The sequence below is a fragment of the Bos indicus x Bos taurus genome, chromosome 21, assembly GCF_003369695.1.
Source record: "Bos indicus x Bos taurus breed Angus x Brahman F1 hybrid chromosome 21, Bos_hybrid_MaternalHap_v2.0, whole genome shotgun sequence".
Classification (NCBI taxonomy): domain Eukaryota; kingdom Metazoa; phylum Chordata; class Mammalia; order Artiodactyla; family Bovidae; genus Bos; species Bos indicus x Bos taurus.
Genome location: NC_040096.1, coordinates 58585991 through 58605761, shown reverse-complemented (window position 1 = coordinate 58605761; position 19771 = coordinate 58585991). Strand labels below are relative to the sequence as shown.

Below are 19771 nucleotides of genomic sequence, written 5' to 3'. Positions count from 1 at the left end.
GCCCCGCCCCGGAACTGCGGCGGACGCTGCCGCGGCACGCCGGTGCTGCGTGCTTGGACGCGTTTGCCGGGCGTCTGAGGGGGCCGCGGCAGGGTAGCCTCGCGGTGAGTGCCGGAGCCGGAGCGGGGCTGGGGGCGGGCTCTCGCTACGGGCTCCTCCAGGCCCTCGGGTTCTCGGGACCAGAGAGGGGTGGCCGCCGGCCTTGTCAAGCGCCCTGGCCGACCCTGCTCTGGGGGCCTCTTCTAGGGCCTCCGAACCAGCCGAGTGGGCGTCAGGGCTTGGCTGGTTCGGCTTCTCCGCTTGGTGCGCCCGTTCGAGCCTGAGACGAGGCGCCGGTGCGGGCCGGGCCGGGCCCCAGAAGGAGGGACCCCCGGGCTTACCCCGCGAGTCACACTCCGCGTCCTCGACCCGCTTGTGCCTGACCCTCACGCCTCTCCTCGGTTGGTGAGGGTAGTCTGTGATCGCGGCGTCGCGGATGCGGGGTGGGAGTGGACCTTCCCTGCACGCTGGCGTGCTTTGCCCACGGGGCGCGATGCTAAGTGGTTCTGAACGTGCGCCACTTTTTCGTCATGGCGTGACAATCCAAGGAGCCGCAGGCTCTCTTCATCCCCATTTTCCAGACGAGGAACTGAGACTCGTGGAGATTAATAACGGCCACCCCAGACCCACAGCTAACCAGTGGCGCGTCAAGATTTGAACCTAGGTCTCCTTTTGTTTTCCACGGAAGCTATGATTTTTCTCTTCCTTTCTGAAAAAGGGAGAACATGGATCAAGTTCCAGTCAAACGAGTTGTGCATCAACGGTTTTTAAATTACCTAAAATGTAGTGATTAAAGCTGGTTGGGTTTTAAGTCACTTGGCAACAGCCAGAGTGGTGACACAGGCATTTGACCTCTTGGGGTAAGATTTGAGAGGGAAGAAAGCTTTGTGCACTCAGTAGAGCCGACCCCCTAAAATATGAAAACTCTGAGGTTCAGAGAGGATTGAGCAGGACCTGCCAAGGGCACCCAGGCAGTAAGTATTGCGTCTGAAATCCAAACTAGATCTAGCTCATCTGTCTTTGCTACACCTCCTGTGTCCTCTCTGTTGTAGGCCTAGCTGCGTGTTCTTGGGTACATTTCTTCCCTTCTGTGATCTTCTCCAGCTGGCAGCATTGGTGTTAGAGCCATCTTTGTGTCCTTAGTTTTTTGTAAGACCTGATAGCTGCTTAGGAAATATTTGTTGCCTCAGAATCCTTTGCTTCCCAGTTGCCAATCTAATGGAACATTTTTTTTCCTTTTCAGCAGCCATGAAGTTGAAAGAGAAAAAATCAAGGCCGAAGCCAACAAACTGTGGCAGATTTCAGAAGAAGGGAATCAAGGTTGTGGGAAAATGGAAGGAGGTGAAGATAGACCCAAATATGTTTGCAGACGGACAGATGGATGACTTGGTGTGTTTTGAGGAACTAACAGATTATCAGTTGGTCTCCCCTGCCAAGAGTTCCTCCAGTCTCTTCTCAAAGGGAGAGCCCAAGAAGAGAAAGGCACAGGCTGTTGCAGAAGGAGAGGAGGAAGGAGAGCCTGGCTCCTCAAAGAAAAAGATGAAGTTGAAGAAGAGTAAAGATGTGGAAACTGAAGGAACCAGTTCCCAGAAAGCGTTTGAGGTCAAAGATACTGAGCCAGCGCCCCAGGGAGAGAGCACAATTTGTCCTGATCCAGAGGTAGGGGAGATGGCATCAGAAGGCCTGGCGCAGACTGTACCAAAAAAGAAGAAAAAGAAAGGGAAAAAAAAATCAGAGCCTTCCCAGGGTACTTCTCCAAAGGTGCCCAAAAAAGCAAAAACGTGGATGCCTGAAATGCATGATCACAAAGCAGATGTATCAGCTTGGAAGGATCTGTTTGTACCCAAGCCGGTTCTCCGAGCACTCAGCTTTCTAGGCTTCTCTGCCCCCACACCAATCCAAGCGCTGACCTTGGCACCTGCCATTCGTGACAAACTGGACATCCTTGGGGCTGCTGAGACAGGTAAGGGCATTCTTATCTGGCCAGGGCGAGATTGCTTCTGGCTTGTGGCCACTAACAGGCTGGATGGTTGGGAGACTGGGGAATGTTGGGAACATGACCACAAAAGCACTGTTGCATGAAGACTTTAAGAAGTCCGCTAGCTATGGGTTGAAATGGCTCACTTCCTGATTGGTGCCCTATGCAGGTCACTTTATTTCTCTCAGCCCTGTAGACTGCATTATTAAATGGAGATAGGTAAATTCAGTACCTACATCTTTTGCTGTGTGCTGTGTACTTAGTCGTTCAGTTCTGTCGGACTCTTTGCAACCCCATGGACTGTAGCCCTCCAGGCTCCTCTGTCCATGGGGTTCTTCAGGCAAGAATACTGGAGCGCATACCCCTTCCCTTCTTCAGGGAATCTTCCCAACCCAGGGATTGAACCTGGATCGCCTATATTGCAGGTGAATTCTTTACCACTGAGCCACAAGGGAAGCCCTTTTTGCTATGTGGGTTAAGTGTAAATGCTTAACTAAATTTATACATTTACACAATAGTAAACTGCTAACAAAAAACAACAGTAAACTAAAATTTACACAGTACATTGTAAGTAATCTGTGAAAGTGAAAGTCACCCAGTCGTGTCCTACTCTTTGCGACCCCCATGGACTGTATACAGTCCATGGAATTTTTCAGGCCAGAATACTGGATTGGGTAGCCTTTCCCTTCTCCAAGGGATCTTCCCAACCCAGGGATCAAACCCAGGTCTCCCTCATTGCAGGCAGATTCTTTACCAGCTGAGCCACCAGGGAAGCCCAGGTGATCTGTAAATGGTAGTTTTTTCCAATTCTTGAACCTCTTCTGCATGACTCGGGGGTACAGTGGGACTAAGATCAGCCCTCTGGAGAGGTAGATCTTCATCAGTATAAAGAAGTGTCTAATTCTCAAGAGTTGTCTACAGATAAAAGGGCTGCATTGGGAGTTGGTGGGTTTATTGGCATTGGAGGGTTTCGAGTGTGTAATAACCATTGGGTGGATTTTGTAGGCAAATTTGGGCAGGCGGTGACTGTTGAACTAGGCATTGTTTAAAGGTCCCTCATACCCGGGCCGTCTGCGGCTTTCTGAAGCGATGCTAGGTTGACACCCTGGGAGACTAAACTGTTGATGGGGGTAAGGAGCAAACAGACCTGAAACTATTAGTCCAACTTGACCAACAGTAACCATTAGAAATAACATATGCTATGCAAGCCTCATGTGTAATTTAAAATTCCCTAGGAGCCATATTATAAAAGGTATTTTTAAAAAGTGAAGATTAAATTTAATAGTATATTTAACCATTACATAACATTTCAGTGTTAATTAATGTAAAATTATTAATTAGATATTTTACGTTCTAATGTTTACACTGTTTTCAAAATCTGATGTGTATTTTGAACCCATCTCAGTTTAGAGCAGCCACATTTTAAGTGCTTGATAGCTGTATGTGGCTAGTGGCTACTATATTGTATGGCATAGACCTGTAACCAAAGTGGGGCGGCTGCTCGCTCCTCAAAAGCCAATGAAGAGGCCAGGTTGGTGGAAAGGAAAGTTTGCTTTATTTTGGATACCAGCAATGGGAAGTGGGGGAAGACTCCTGTCCAAAGGCTGGCTTTCCCCCTGCCACCCCATGACAACCAGTGGGCAAGAACTTTTATAGACAGAGGGAGGGGGCTTCATGCAGAAACAGCACAGTCAGCTCTGACAGACATCTTGAACTTGGTCATTGGTAGTCTGATCAGCCTCATTTTGACTGTTTTAAGTTCATTTAATTTCAGCTACAAGGTCTGTTTGTTTCAGTTTTCTTGAGGCCGGTTCTCAGAAACGTGGCCGCTTATGGGCTTCCCTGGTAGCTCAGTGTAAAGAATGCATCTGCCAATGCAGGAGATGCAGGTTTGATCCCTAGGTTGGGAAGATGCCCTGGAAAAGGAAATAGCAATCCACTTCTAATATTTTTGCCTGGGAAATCCCATGGACTGAGGAGCCTGGGGGGCTACAGTTCAAGGGGTCACAAAAGTAGGTCATAACTTAGTGAGTAAATAACAACAATGTCACGGCTACCGTCCAGTCATCGTGCAATTAACTTCTTTCATCTGGTGGGAGTTTCAGTATCTACAAGACAGCTCACAGGATGTGGCTCAGAATATTATCTGTAGCCCTTGAGAAGGAACTAAAGGTCCTTAACTGTGTTTATTGACTAAACTATTATTATTTAGTCTTGTTGGACTGCTTTCCTTTTTTTCTGCATTTTCTCACTTCTCTCATTAAACTTACTGTTTGGCTCAAGTTTTTCCACAGACAAAAGGCAGGCAGAGGGTATGATGGGGAAGAACTATTGGGTCCTACTCTGTTTCAGAAATAGACCATCTAGAAACTTTGTGCCTTAGATTTCTGGAAGAGTGGTCAGGGAACTTGAGGTGAGGTCCTGTATAAAAGTCACAAAGATGGAAGAGGGAGGAAGCCCCAGGAAAGGGGAATGGAGGTTTAACAGTTGTGTGTTACATGCGTTATATTGATGAAAGTTCTCACAACCACTGTGAGGTGGATGCCATTTTTATTCCCATATTACTGAAGAGGAAACTCAGCCTCACTGAGGATAGACAGTCCCTAAAACTGCCCCACTGAAAGCAGTAGTGCTAGGATTCTAGACCAGATCTGTGTGCTGTTCAGCACTGCTGCAGGACTTGGGTATGTGCAGAGAGGCCTGGAGGCAGAGGCCAGGTGTGAGCCACTGCGCCTAGAGATTGGTGTTTGGGCTTATACCGCAGATCCTCTCAGGCTGTTTCTCTTGAGTGCTGTGGATCCACAGGTCCAAGTCTCAGAGACAAACTGCTGTAGACGGACTGCTGCCAATGCCGGTAATGAACTTACCCATCACCCCCAAAAGATGTTAGGCCCCTTAAGAATCCCGCCTTCTCTGGTCCGCTCCTTGTCCATCCCCAGATAACCTCTAATAGTCTTTTTATCGCTATAGATTAGTTTGCATTTTCCGGAATTTTAAAATAGATCCTACAAATATGTATTTTGGGGAGGGAGAACCTTGCGCTTTAACTCAGCATCCTTTGAGATTCAACCGTGTTATTGCAGATACCAGTGGTTCGTTTCTTTCCCCTGATAAGCGGCATTCCGCTGAATGGATATAGTGCAGTATGTTTATCTGTGTTGATGGATGGTTCTGGTCTTTCTAGTTTTTGGCGTTTACAAGTAAAACTATCATAAATATTGGCATATCAGTCTTTGGATGTATGCTTTGATTCATTGGCTGAATACCTAGATGTGGAATCGCTAGGTCTTTTGTAAATGTAACTTCTTAGGAGTTTTCCAAAGTGATTGTACCATTTTACATAATCACCAACTTATGAGTTTGAATTGATCCGTGTCCTTGCCAGGGCTTAGTGTGGTCGGTCTTTAATTTAGATTTTAAAATTTTTAGTGTTACTTCCTTGTGGCTTTAATTGGTATTTCCAAAGTAACTAGTGAAGCAGCATCTTTTCAAGTGCTTAATTGTCATCCATGTCATCATCTTTGGTGATACCTGCTTAGTTCTTTTGCCTGTGTTTCAATTGGGTTGTGGTTTTATTACTGAATTTATTATATGTTGTAGATACACCTCCTGTATCAGATATATGGTGTGCATTTTTCTCCCCTAGTTTGTGCCTTATCTTTTAGTTCTCTTCTGAAGAGCAGGAGTTACTATTTTGGTGAAGTTTAAATGATCTTTTACAGATTTGCTTTCCTGAGAATCTTTTGCCTAACACAAGATCACAAAGATTTTCTCTTACGTTTTCTTGTGGAGGTGTTACTAGTTTAGTTTTAGGTTCTCTGTTTCAGTCGGATTGTTCCTGTGTTAACTTTTGTGGTCGGAAATATGGATCAAAGATTTGGTTTTGTTTTGCATATGGATATCTAATTACTCCAGCATTGTTTGTTGAAAAACTCTTTCCCCACTAAATTGCCTTCACATCTTTTTTGAAAATTGGTAACAATATAGGTGTGGGTTTATTTCTGGAGTCTTCTCTTTTCCATTGACCCATTTGTCTATCTTTACTGTTTTCCCAACACCTCACAGTGTTGGATAGTGTAGCTTTAGTGCAAGTCTTAAAGTCAAGTAGTGTAAGTCCTCCAACTTTGTTCTTTTTAAAAGTTGTTTTGGCTATTCTGGTGACTGCAGCCATGAAATTAAGTGACGCTTGCTCCTTGGAAGGAAACTATGACCAAACTCGATAACATATTAAAAAGCAGAGACATGACTTTGCCAACAAAGGTCCATCTAGTCAAAGTTATGGTTTTTCCAGTAGTCATGTATGGATATGAGAGTTGGACTATAAAGAAAGCTGAGTGCTGAAGAACTGATGCTTTTGAATTATGGTGTTGGAGAAGACTCTTGAGAGTCCCTTGAGCTGCAAGGAGATCAAACCAGTGAATTCTCAAGGAAATCAGTCCTGAATATTCATTGGAAGGACTGATGCTGAAGCTGAAACTCCAATACTTTGGCCACCTGATGTGAAGAACTGACTCATTGGAAAAGACCCTGATGCTGGGAAAGACTGAAGGTGGGAGAAGGGGATGACAGAGGATGAGATGGTTGGGTGGTATCACTGACTGAATGAACGTGAGTTTGAGTAGGCTCTGGGAGTTGGTGATGGACAGGGAAGCCTGTCGTACTGCAGTCCATGGGGCTGCAAAGAGTCGGACATGACTTAGCGGCTGAACTGAACTGAGGCCCTTTGCGTTTCAATATGAATTTTAAAGTCAGCTTTTCAGTTTCTTCAAAAAAGCCAGCTAGTATTCTGATTAAGATTGCATTGGTTATAGAGCCAACTGAGGATGTGACATCTAGACAGTCTAGAATCTTCCAGTCCATGAATGCAGTATATCTCTCCAATTTTTTAGGTCTTTGCTTTTTCTTACTGCTGTTTGTAGTTTTCAGTGTATATACTTCCGCTAGCTTTATCCTTAACTATTTCATATTGTTGATGCTTTTGTAAATAGCAATTTAAAATTTCCTATTTCTGTTGCTAGTAAATAGAAGTATGCGTTTATTTATATTGATCTTGTATCCTGCAACTTGGTATAATTAACTGGTTTCCTGAAGATTACATAGGATTTTCTACAAAGGTGATTATGTCATCTGGTCTGGTTGCATTTTGTTTACTTTTTTCTTATCACACTGGCTAAAACTTGTGGGCACCGTTGCTTTGTCCCTGATTTGGGGAAAAATGTTCAGTGTTTCATCATTAAATATGATGTTAGCAGTAGGTGTATCATATTTAGCTTCTGTCAGGTTGAGAAAATTCTCGTCTATTTCTAGTTGGAGAAAGAGTCTTATCAGGAATGGTGGTGGTATTTTTTTTAAATGCCTTTTCTGCATATATGGGATGTATACTTTTTTCATTTTCAATTTGTTGATGATGATAAACTGAATTTAGTTGCAATATATTATTCCATTTATACATTGTTGGATTTGATTTGCTAAAATTCTGTTGATGATTTTTTAAATTTCTCTTAATGGGATATTTGTAGTTTTCTTCTAATGTCTTTGGTTTTGAAATCAGGGTAATACTGGGCTCAGAAAGACTTGAAGTGTTCTCTTCAGTTTTCTGAAGGAGTGTGTGTAGAATTGGCATTTTTCTTCCTGAAATATGCGATAGAAGTCATCTCAGAAAATGGGCAGCTTTAAGGAACAAGGTACTATAAGCAAGAACTCAGCTCATTTACTCTGAAAAATCATCTGTGAGTTTTTTGAGGCCTGTGATAAAAGCTTCTTCACATAGAGATCACTCATTTGCTTCTGCCTGGGGCATTGTAATTTTGGAATCACTTTAAATTCTCAGCCTGAGGTATTTTGTTTCATTTTGTTTTTTGACGACATAGATGGGCTCCATACACATTCAGAGGCTAGTTTGAAAATGTTCAAGCGTACACAAAAGCTTTAAAGTTTCCTTGAAAACTAAGAAAACTTTCGTTCATTACCTCCTCCACCAAAGAAACGTGTTGGGAACGTATTATACAGATTTCCATTTTTTACCCTTCAGTTTTATGTTCCTCCACAACAGCAGCAAAACACTCACACCCACAACTCACCTGCCTCTTTGGGTCTCATTGTTTGGACATTTGTCTCCGGTTACTGTTGGCCTCAGCTCAGTGCTGTCTGTCGGACGCACCCTCAGGTGCCTAAGTATACGCGTGCCCTCTGGGTGCAGTGCAGTTGGGATACCGGCGTAGGGTGGAAGGAGCTTTGCATTGGTCAGGGTGGCACTTGGCTATTTCAGGGTCCCTTATTCCGAGTAAGAATAGAACCTCAGGCAAGAGTGTGTACCTCTGTTGATTCACACTGCTTTTGTTTGTTTTTTTGTTCTGCTTTTAAGGAAGTGGGAAAACTCTTGCCTTTGCCATTCCAATGATTGACGCAGTGCTACGGTGGCAGGTGAAGAAGAAGCCTACCCCAGCAATAAGTAACACAGGAGCTCCACCTGGGGAGACCGGTAATGAGGCTGGAGCTGCGCCTGGAGCTTTGCCTGATGAGATTGGAATTGAGGGGGAAGCACCTCCCAGTGAGGTCGGAGCGAAGACTGGACCACCACCCAGCCAGGCAGGAACCAGTATTGGAGCTGCCGCCTCAGACCCGGGGCTGCCGTCCCGTGACGGTGATGGTGACGCTGGTGAAGGGCCTTCTTCCCTGATCAGGGAGAAGCCCACCCCCGAACAGGAAGACAACCAGGTGGAAAAGCATGATGAAGAGCAGGCTGGAAAGTTGAAACAAGAATTGGGTGGCAGCACTGTGCCGCCGAAGCGTCCTCTGCTTGGACTGGTTCTGACTCCCACTCGAGAGCTCGCTGTTCAGGTCAAACAACACGTCGATGCTGTGGCCAAGTTTACAAGTGAGGTTTAATTCATTGAATAAATGTTTCCTGAAAGGATCGCAGTGGTGGGGGTGGTAGAGGTGAATGAGCTGTGCCTCCCGCCCTCTAGAGGGAATTTGATTTGCCGGAAAATTAAGCCGGACAGAAAACTGTTTGAGTGACACAGTCTTAATTCTCCCAAGGATGACACATAGCTAACGCTGTTCTAGCTGCATAAGCGCTTAGTTACCTTACGGAATACAGTGGATACTTGGAGGGGTTTGGCAAACCACCGTTTAGGGGGTGGTTTATTTTTTTCTGGTAAATAAAGTGCTGCCACACCCATGTATTTACACATTGTCCATGGCCACTTTTGCACCACCAGTGAAGAGTGGAATAGAGCTAGTAGTTGTGACAGAGACTGTTTAGCCCACACACAGGGCCACAACTGTTGACTGTTCAAAAAAGTGTGCGGACTTCTGCTTTAGGGCATTAGCACTTAAATTTTCTCAGGGAATTCCTTGGGAAAGGCTGCATAGTGGGGGTTTCAATTTTATAGTAAAAGGAACGATTCTTTACCAAGCTCTTACTGTGTATGTGAGGCACTTGACTAAGCACTTTGCCTGCATGATCTTTTTTGTTCCTCCCACACTGGACACCTTGAGAAGTCCTCCACTGGAGAGAAGAGAACACTAGGCATTAGAGGAGATTGAGATGAATCTGGATTGAGGGGGACGGGCAGGAATTCCCCTGGGAGAAGTGTCACAGCTGCTGGTTCCATCTTCCCAGCACTGCAGTGTGCCACTGGTCTGCTTCTCCAGAGCCTTGGATGTCACCATCCCTGGGCTCAAATCCAGCGCTACTGTTGCGGGTGAGGGGAAAGAGTAGAAAAAAATGAGGTTGGGGGAGTAGGCCAGGCCTAGATCATAGCAGACCCAGTAAGCCCTCCAGTAATAGCATCAGCAGCCCAGGCCAGCTCTTAGCACTCCCCTGGAGAGGGGAGCTGTGCCGCTGACTGGCAGCCTTTGCTAATCTGGGGGCACTGGTGTCCACGGTGGAAGAAATAAGCAATCAGACTAACACTGTCCCTCGTGTTGTGTGAACCATAGGCATTAAAACCGCTATTCTGGTTGGTGGAATGTCCACGCAGAAACAGCAGAGGATGCTGAACCGCCAGCCTGAGATCGTGATCGCCACTCCAGGCCGGCTGTGGGAGCTAGTTAAAGAAAAGCACCCTCATTTGAGCAACCTTCGGCAGCTCAGGTGAGAGTACCTCCCTTTTCCCCCACCCCTTGTTCTGAAGTGGGCCTGAGGTGACTTGGCACAGTGCATCCTCCCTGTCACAAAGTGCCATTGTGGGGTACTAAGCCTTGGTACTAGGTACCCTACTAGGTACTAGAGACTTGGCCTTTAGAAAACCAAGCATGTGTGAAGGAGGTTAGTTGAGGGCCCTGGTGGAGGTGGTGAAAGTGGTGTTTGTCTTGGGTTGGCCAGGGGTAGGGGGGTGGGCACTGGCAGAGTATGCTGTGGTGACTCCTCTTTCCTGCTGCTAACCTGGTGATCACGGGTCTGTCTGGATTTGTAGGTGCCTGGTGATCGATGAGGCTGACCGGATGGTTGAGAAAGGCCACTTTGCTGAGCTCTCACAGCTGCTAGAGATGCTCAGTGATTCCCAGTACAACCCAAAGAGACAGACCCTTGTTTTTTCCGCCACACTGACCCTGGTACATCAAGCTCCTGCCCGTATCCTTCACAAGAAGCACGCTAAGAAAATGGACAAAACTGCCAAACTTGACCTCCTCATGCAGAAGATTGGCATGAGGGGCAAGCCCAAGGTCATTGACCTCACAAGAAAGGAGGCTACGGTAGAGACGCTGACAGAGACCAAGATCCATTGTGAGACTGACGAGAAAGACTTGTATCTGTACTACTTCCTGATGCAGTATCCAGGCCGCACCTTAGTGTTTGCCAACAGTATCTCCTGCATCAAGCGCCTCTCCGGGCTCCTCAAAGTCCTGGATATCATGCCACTGACCCTGCATGCCTGCATGCACCAGAAGCAGAGGCTTAGAAACCTGGAGCAGTTTGCCCATCTGGAGGAGTAAGTCAGGCCTGTGCACAGACTGGCCACTGGGTCCAGGTTGCCAGGAGGGTGGGAAGCTACCTTCTCTCTTGGGAGCCTTATTAGTAGAAGGTAGCAACGGCACCCCACTCCAGTACTCTTGCCTGGAAAATCCCATGGATGGAGGAGCCTGGTGGGCTGCAGTCCTTGGGGTCGCTACGAGTCGGACACGACTGAGCGACTTCACTTTGGCTTTTCACGTTCATGCCTTGGAGAAGGAAACGGCAGCCCACTCCAGTGTTCTTGCCTGGAGAATCCCAGGGACGGGGGAGCCTGGTGGGCTGCTGTCTATGGGGTCGCACAGAGTCGGACACGGCTGACGCAACTTAGCAGTAGCAGCAGCAGCCCCCAGCCTTTTTTAAAATTTTGCACAGCATGAGGCAGGTTCACTCTCATCTAGTACATTTATTTTTAAAACATATCTCAAGTGCTTTTGACTCTCCTCAAACTACACATACATTATGAAACATCATCCAGTACATAGTATTGAGTGTTTGTTTTGAACCTGCTACTGTGCTGCTGCTGCTGCTAAGTCACTTCAGTCGTGTCCGACTCTGTGCGACCCCATAAATGACAGCCCACTAGGCCCCCCTGTCTCTGGGATTCTCCAGGCAAGAACACTGGAGTGGGTTGCCATTTTCTTCTCCAATGCATGAAAGTGAAAAGTGAAAGTGAAGTCGCTCAGTCATGTCCGACCCTCAGCGACCCCATGGACTGCAGCCTTCCAGGCTCCTCCGTCCATGGGATTTTCCAGGCAAGAGTACTGGAGTGGGGTGCCATAGGGCCTGGTAATAGAATAGTGCATAATGCAAAGTCCCTGCTCTCAGGGAGTTGACATCCATGTGGAGGGAAAAGTAAGTATATAGCTTGTCAAGTGGCGCTAGGTGCTAAGAAGTAAAGTTACACAGGGAGTTGAGCAGACTGCGGGTGTGTGGTCTGGGAGGCTTTTCTCATAAGGTGAGATTGGAGCAGAGCGTGGAAGAAAGTAAGGAAATGTGACTATCTGAGGAAAACCATTCTGGCCTGAAGTACGCTAAGCAAAGACTTGGAGGCAAGAGCAGATCTGGCATGTTTGAGCAAAAGCAAGGATGTCTACCTGTGTGACTGAGGGAATGAAGTGGGAGGGTGATGGGAGACGAAGTCACAGACCTAGAATATGACCCTATTTAATTCACTTAAAGTAGTCTGTGTTGTTGCAGAGTGTGGCTTTATTGATTGTGGCCAGTGAAACCCAGGTTTGGATCCTGGCTCCACAGCCGAATAGGCATGTATGTATCTTGGGAGGTTAGTATCTCTGAGCCTCAGTTTTTTCATTTCTCAAAGGGAGATATGTACATAATAGTGTTATCTTGTAGAGTGTTAGTAAGGGTTGTAGTATTTAGAGTACTCGATTGTGGTAAGGAGTTGGTTATGATAGCTGTTAGTTGTTATTAATAAGTTTTCTCTCTCTACCACAGTTGTGTGCTCCTGGCGACAGACGTGGCAGCTCGGGGCCTGGATATTCCAAAAGTCCAGCATGTCATCCATTACCAGGTCGGGACATCGGGGAATTTGTGGGCATCTCCCGGCATTGAGCAGGGACTTCTTAAAGCCAAGGTTGAGGGAGAGAGCAGGGAGAAGGAGAGTTGTTGGTCCCAAGGCCTCATGCAGCAGAGAATACCACTGGTGTCTGGTGACCAGCTAGCTGCTTCCACGTAACTGTGGTGAGATTTATTCTCCCAAACCTCTTGGCATTGTCTGGTGTCAAATAGGCCCTCTCTTTTTGACTTGGGTAGGCTATGTAATACTGGCAGGTAGGAGTCTTAGTTTCTTCTGTGAAGTGGGCGTAGTGAAGTTAAGCATGTAAAATGATTACCCTGCAAGAGAGAAAAGACTGTGGTGGTTAAGTCCTGCAAGGTGAAATAGGTTATTATGTGTGAGGACTTTAGAAAGCCAGGCGGCACTTCCTAAGTGTTAGCTCCTGTTGATGCGGACGTTAATATTCGTGCGTGAACCTAGCAAGAATTAGCAGAGAGTGGTGGTTAGGAGCATGGGCTCTCAAACCTCACTTCCAGCCTTTGAATGCTTCTTGGCTGCTTCTCAGTGGGTTAGCTTTTGGCATGTTACTTAGTGTCTTTGGTTTCAGTGTCTTTGTAAATTGGGAGTGGTGATGCTGCTGCCTACTTCATGGGGTTATTCTGATGAGATGAACTAATGCTGATGGATTACTCCTAGCACCGTGTAAGTACTCTGCTGCTGCCTACTTCATGGGGTTATTCTGATGAGATGAACTTAGGCTGATGGATTACCTGGCACCGTGTAAGTACTCAGTAACTGGTGTAATTATTTCTCCTTTTAAATCCTTCTTGCTTTCTTTTTTTTTCCTTTAAATCTTTCACACTTTTAACAGTCTTTGAGGGTGCCAGTTCAGTTGAGCAAATCTTTATTCTTCCTCTTTTTGGGAGAGTCCAGGTCAGTCTGTGGGAAGTATCCAGATGAACGAAATACAGTTCCCAGCCCCTAAGAAGTATCAAATCCACTAGAGGAGGTGAGATGCCTGCAGCCATAATTTAAGGCAGAAGATACTAGAAAGTGGCAAAATAAAGTTGGACAAAGAGATAACTTCTGGTGTGGGAGGTTAGGTTGGAAAGTGCTTTCTAAAAGATGCTTGGCATTTAGGGATGGAGAGGATTCCGGCATGTAGAGGTAGGGACGGAAGGAGGAGAGAACGTGTGGTAGAGGGCTGTTGCTGGGCAGTGAGAAGAGGGGGTGTGTGCTCTAAGAGGAAGTGAAGGATATTTCACGTCTCGCACCATCATGAACCATGGGTTAGGCACTGAATTAAATTTGCCCATTCTGGTCCATTTTAGTTCACTGATTCCTAAAATGTCGATGTTTACTCTTGCTGTCTGTCTCCTGTTTGACCACTTCCATTTGCCTTGATTCATGGACCTAACATTCCACATTCCTGTGCAATGTTGTTCTTTACAGCATCGGACTTTACTTCCATCACCAGTCACATCCACAACTGGGTGTTGTTTTTGCTTTGTCTCAGCGTCTTCATTCTTTCTGGAGCTGTTTCTCCACTCTTCTCCAGTAGCATATTGGGCACTTACCAACCTGGGGAGTTCATCTTTCAGTGTCATATCTTTCTGCCTTTTCATACTGTTCATGGATTCTCAAGGCAAGAATGCTTAAGTGGTTTGCCATTTCATTCTCCAGTGGACCACGTTCTGTCAGACCTCTCCACCATGACCCATCTGTCTTGGGTGGCCCTACAGGGCATGGCTCATAGTTCACTGAATTACACAAGGCTGTGATCCATGTGATCAGTTTGGTTAGTTTTCTGTGATTGTGGTTTTCATTCTTTCTTCCCTGTGATGGATAAGGATAAAAGGCTTGTGGAAGCTTCCTGATGAGAGGGACAGGCTATGGGAAGTCTGGGTCTTGCCTTGAAGGGCGGGGCCATGCTCAGGAAATCTTTAATACAATTTTCTGTTGATGGGTGGGGCTGTGTTCTCTCCACTGTGGTTTGTCCTGAGGCCAAATATGGTAGGGGTAATGGAGACCTCCTTCAAAAGGACTTAAGCCAGCATGCTGCAGCTACCAGAACTGTTGCAGTCAGTGCCCCTGACCCCACGGCAGGCCACTGCTGACCCACGCCTCCACTGGAGGCTCCTGGACACTCACCGGCGAGTCTGGCTATCTCTCGTGGGGTCCCTGCTCCTTTCTCCTGGGTCCTGGTGCACACAAGGTTTTGTTTGTGCCCTCCAAGAGTCTGTTACCCCAGTCCTGTGCAAGTTCTGTAATCAAATCCCCCTGACCTTCAAAGTCACATTCCCTGGGGGTTTTCAGTCCTTTTGCCAGATCCCCAGGTTGGTAAATCTGTTGTGGGCCCTAAAACTTTTGCAACAGTGCGAGAACTTCCTTGGTGTAATTGTTCTCCAGTCTGTGGGTCATCTGCTCAGCGGCTCTATGGTGGGGTTAATGGTGACCTTCTCCAAGAGGACTTAGGCCACACACCGTACCTCCCAGGTCTGCTGCAGCCAGAGCCCCTGTCCCCGCAGCACATCACTGCCAACCTGTGCCTCTGCAGGAGACACTCAAATCCTCAAAGGCAGGTCTGGCTCAGTCTCCGTGGTGTCTCTGGGTCCTGGTGTGTACGTGGTTTTGTTTGAGCCCTCCAAGCATCTCTGGCGGGCATGGGATTTGATTCTAAACACAGTTTTGCCCCTCCTACCATTTTGTTGGGGCTTCTCCTTCGCCCTTGGGTGTGGGGTATCTTTTTTCAGTGGGATCCAACATTCTCCTGTTGACGGTTTTTCAGCGGTTAGTTTTGATTTTGAGCACACAGCCTCTACTCCACCATCTACTGGGTCTGCCTGGAGCGCTGCTCTAGGAAAGACACTGAGCCTTGCCTGGGCTCCGTGGAGAAGACTGCTCTTGATTAGTGGTGTGCGCCACGGTGTGGGGGGCAGTCGTCCACTCCCACGCCACGTTAGCTGTGGATGACACATCCACCGTTTCTGCTCTTTATTGGGATGGTCATGAGAACCTGAACCAGGGCAGGGGGCGGAGCCTGCACAGTGAAGGGGCCAAACCTGGGGACAGTTTGGATGTGGGACCTAGGGAGAAGGGCTTGATCTCTCCACAGGGCTGTCGAGGTTTCTAGCTGCCTGGCTGGGAGGGAAGAGAGTCCTGCCTTGGGTTGTTGGCCTTGAGGGGACGAGCGGTGTTTGGTGACAGCCACGTGTTAACCTCCCAGTTCTTTATTGGTAGGTCCCTCGCACCTCAGAGATTTATGTCCACCGAAGTGGTCGGACTGCCCGTGCCACCAGTGAGGGCCTCAGCCTGATGTTGGTTGGGCCTGAGGATGTGATCAACTTTAAGAAGATTTACAAAACCCTCAAGAAAGATGAGGACATTCCACTGTTCCCTGTGCAGACAAAGTACATGGATGCAGTCAAGGTAAAAAGAAAAGCCAGAAGCCCAGTGCTGACGAGGGGAGGGCTTGTGCCGCTCCCTGACTTTGCCGTGGGATTCTTGGAGTACCACTCTTGGAAACTAGTTCCTAGTTTTGTGTAAAAAAGAAATGGGAGGGTGCCGTTCCTCAAAGGGGGTGAAGAAAGGGCGAATGGCCAGAATGAGGAGCTTTCTTCATGAGCCCTTCCTTTACTGTGCCCCCGAAACTTCCACCATCAACCGCCGCCCCCCGCTGGCCAGTGCAGCAAGCATAGCTGGAAGGATGGATGGTTGTAGGGAAGTGGGGTCAGTGTGCCTCACTGAGGCAGAAACTGAAGGTCTGTCACATCCCTGAAGCTGATGCCTATAGTTCCTACCTTTGGGGTTTTACACGGTAAACATTCACTTGAGTGAGTGCTACTGACTATGAGCTGTCGCGTGTCAGGCACCCAAGCGGGGTGGCTGCTTTTCCATAGGAGTCCACTGGGTCGTGCGGCAGGTTGAAGTTCAGGTGCAGAGGAAGCACTGTGGGCAGGTGGGCGTACAGTAACACGGGTAGGGGATTTAGTTTCCTACAAGCCTCCTGCAGGCAGAGATGTGAGAAGATGAAGAAAGGATGGAATTCCAGGAACTGGGGGAGCAAAAAGCAAGGAATGGCTCCAGTTCTGTTGGCTCCTCTGGTTCAAAAGGAATGTCAGTTGTGTGGGAAAATGAGGTGGGAGATGAGGCGGACAGATGGAGATTGCAGAGAGGCTTAGGAGCCACTGTGCTTCCCATGGTTCTTCATCACAAGATCTTTCCCTTTTTTTTTTTTTTTGGTGTTTCCTATCACTGCGGTCTGAACCCAGTACGCATAAGGAGAATCGAAGTGTTTGGGAGGAGGAGGACAGGGGGAGGCAGTCCTGTGACAGGTCTGTGTTATCCCTGTAGAGTGAGAGCTGGGCCCTCACCCTGCTGTTGGGGTGTTTCCAGGTCTCAGCTCGGCTGTGGAGGTCAGCCGTGGTATCTGGGAAACACGTTTCCCCTTTGAACACGTGTAGATTGGGAGTCTGACCAAGGTGGGCTGCCAGGAAGAGGGGCTGTTCAAGTTGGCTTGGAAAGCTGGCTTTTGAGGTTCGTGTGTACACACTCACCAGTCGTGATTACTTTAACCAGGGACCAAAGAAATGCTTTTTGATGGGAGCTGAGGTGCCTCTCTCTGAGCACTGACGTCAAGAGTTTTTTTAAAAACACAACTTAAATGAGCCTTTATTCCCCAGAGGCCTGAACCCTCTGTCGGATGAATACTTTCTCTACCTTGCCCCTAGGAGCGAATCCGTTTAGCTCGACAGATTGAAAAAGCGGAGTATCGGAACTTCCAGGCTTGTCTGCACAACTCTTGGATCGAGCAGGCCGCGGCTGCCCTGGAGATTGAGCTGGAAGAAGAAATGTATAGGGGTAAGGAGCCAGATGGGCTTGAGGAAGGGTTCATTCAGCTTTTAGCTTTGGTTTTTCCCTTCAACTTCTGTCTGTTGGAGCCTCCCCCACCGCCATGGGTCCCCTCAAAACCAGCAGGATGCCTCCTCCTCCTTTGCGAGAAGCCCTAATCTCAGATGAGCCTAAACCCCTCAGCCGTTGCCATCATGTCTGGAGGCTGTAGTTCCATCCCTTGTGTGGAGAGATGGGGGAGGTCAGGGCAGGCTCTGAGAGCAGACTGCAGGTGTTTGCTGCCTATTCTCTTAACTAGCTATGTGACCAGGTCAGGTTACTCAACTCTGTTGTACCTATGCTGTCCTCATTTATAAAACCAGGGCATAAAGTACCTGCCTCATGGGGTTGAAGGACAGGGTGGCCCTGAGTGGTTCTCCTAAACTGTTGGAAGTTAGCCAACACTGGCCTCTGCAGAGAACCTAGGAGCCCTGTCTCCCCAAGAGGTCCAAAACATTTTTTCATCATGAGTATTATCCATCAAAGGAAAGAAAATGCTCCTATGCTGCTGCTGCTGCTGCTAAGTCATAGTAAATGCGATCTATTTTGAATTGTGTTTCAAGGAGGAAAAGTTGATGAGCAGGAAGAGCGTCGGAGACAAAAGCAGATGAAGATCCTGAAGAAGGAGCTGCGCCATTTACTTTCGCAGCCGCTGTTTAAAGATGACCTGAAAACCAAGTATCCCACTCAGTCAGGCAAGCTGCCCCTGCTCACGTCTGCCCCAAGAAAGGGTGAGTCCGCGCTGAGCTGCCTTTCCAAACAGAAGAAGAAGAAGAAGAAAAAGCAGCAGCCGCAGGAGCAGCCGCGGCCGAGCACAAGTGCAGGCTGACCGCCCCCAGGCCAGAGTCAGCTGGCGGCCGCGCCGTGTCTGTGCTCGTGCTTGTATGGAAACCCTCCCGCCTTGGATCTCACCCAGTGTCAGCTCTGGTTCCAGAAATCCCCCTCTCTTCCACGCCACCCCTCACAGCAGGACAGACCTCATGCAGATTTGTGTTGTTTCAGAGTACGAATTCTGTGTGCCAGCTTATATATTTCTGCATTTCAGTGTTTACAGGCTTCTTATATATGTAACTTGATTTTCTCAATTAAAAACAATGGTCAGAACCAACGTGTCATCTTGAGTTTCTGCCAGAGCCGGGGAGGGGGTGCCGTCCAGGCCTCTGGCTACAGCCTGCTCACAGTGTGGATCAAGCAGAGGTGGTGAGTTTCGCCGATCACGATGGAGTCATTTCTGCCTGGGTCCCCAGCGTGTGTTCCCGCTGTTCTCCATAGCAGAATCCTAGCAGTTTCTTCGCTCTTTCTGCCTCACAGCTGTTGTCTTGTCTGAGCCTCCTTGGGAGGTGGGCAGGGTAGAGATTGCTGCTCTCGGGTTCCTAGAGAACACAGCTTCCTTAACCTCACTGAGCCCCTTGTGGGGAAGCCAGGAGCAGTATGCGGAGTCTGACCGTGAGGCGTGCAGGTTTGGCTCTGGCCGGTCTCCAGCCTGGTCTCTCAGCTTCCCTCCTCTGTATGACAGAATGGTTGCTGCCCACGCTCTCATGCCCCCATTCCTTTCCCCGAACCTTTGTCCCAGCATTTCCCTTGGCCTGTTTGCCTTTTCCCACCCCTGAGCAATGCTGGCCCCTGAACCCCAGGAGGTGAGGTGTTCCTCCTGTAGACACCCACAGCACTGGGTGCACTGCGATCTGGTATCTTGCTGGGCTCCCTGAGAACAGAAGCTGCTTTATTTCCCCTGGCAGCCCTTGTGCTAAGATCTGGGCCTGGTGTAAATAGGAGCTGAGGGGACATGTGACCTCCCGGCACCACCGCAGGTTCGCCGGTCAGTCTGGGTGAGTAGCCACAGGCATGGGAGAAGCAGACATTCCTGCACAGCTAAGTCTGTGCTTCAAAAGGTGTTCCCGTGGCCTCGTAGTTGGCAGCTGTATCCCTGTAGCCCCTGTAGGTAACTGCAACAGGGTGTTGGCCTGAACTCAGATTCAGGTATCACTGGGTGTTGCTTCGGTGCTTTCTATCTGCTTTAATTATCATTTAGTTTCTGTCAAGGCCCTGGGACATAAGTCTTACACCCTTTGTTGTAGTTGAGAAAGCTCATGCTCAGTGGTTAAGACTTGCTCAGAGCTAGGATTAGAACCCTGGGCATTTCCTTGTAGGTCAAAGGCAAATTTAGAAAACTGCTTTGGTTTTTATTTTTTTTTTTGGTATGCCTTTTTTTTAAGTGTTTTGTTTGTTTTGGCTGTGCTGGGTTTTGTTGCTGTGCGCAGGCTTTCTCTAGTTTGCAGTGAGCAGGGCTCCTCTCTAGTTGCAGTGTACAGGCTTCTCATCTTGGTGGCTTCTCCTGTTTTTTCGTGGAGGAGCCTGGGCTCTAGGCTGAGGGGCTTTAGTAGTT

At 47.9% G+C, this 19771-nt stretch overlaps 1 protein-coding gene across 3 annotated transcripts; it reads left to right on the top strand.

Moving 5' to 3' along the window:
- The first annotated feature begins 6 nt into the window (after positions 1-6).
- On the top strand, positions 7-18489 carry DDX24 (DEAD-box helicase 24). 3 transcript variants are annotated; one of them, XM_027520661.1, is made up of 9 exons: positions 7-104; positions 1283-2002; positions 8382-8894; positions 9965-10118; positions 10441-10956; positions 12435-12510; positions 15736-15924; positions 17226-17355; positions 17949-18489. In XM_027520661.1, the coding sequence occupies exons 2-9, from the start codon at positions 1288-1290 to the stop codon at positions 18212-18214; spliced, it is 2559 nt and encodes an 852-aa protein (XP_027376462.1). In that variant the 5' UTR covers positions 7-104; positions 1283-1287; the 3' UTR covers positions 18215-18489. The 3 variants fall into 3 exon arrangements, with proteins under 3 accessions (XP_027376462.1, XP_027376463.1, XP_027376464.1); XM_027520662.1 differs by having other exon boundaries at positions 16-104; positions 1286-2002; XM_027520663.1 differs by lacking the exon at positions 7-104 and adding an exon at positions 536-1013.
- Positions 18490-19771: the final 1282 nt, after the last annotated feature.

Coding starts and splice junctions, on each gene's coding strand:
- DDX24 (XM_027520661.1), top strand. CDS start 1,288: ATGAAGTTGAAAGAGAAAAAATCAAGGCCGAAGCCAACAAACTGTGGC. Junction 10,119..10,440: donor AGCAACCTTCGGCAGCTCAG/GTGAGAGTACCT, acceptor CTGGATTTGTAG/GTGCCTGGTGATCGATGAGG. Junction 15,925..17,225: donor AGTACATGGATGCAGTCAAG/GTAAAAAGAAAA, acceptor CCTTGCCCCTAG/GAGCGAATCCGTTTAGCTCG.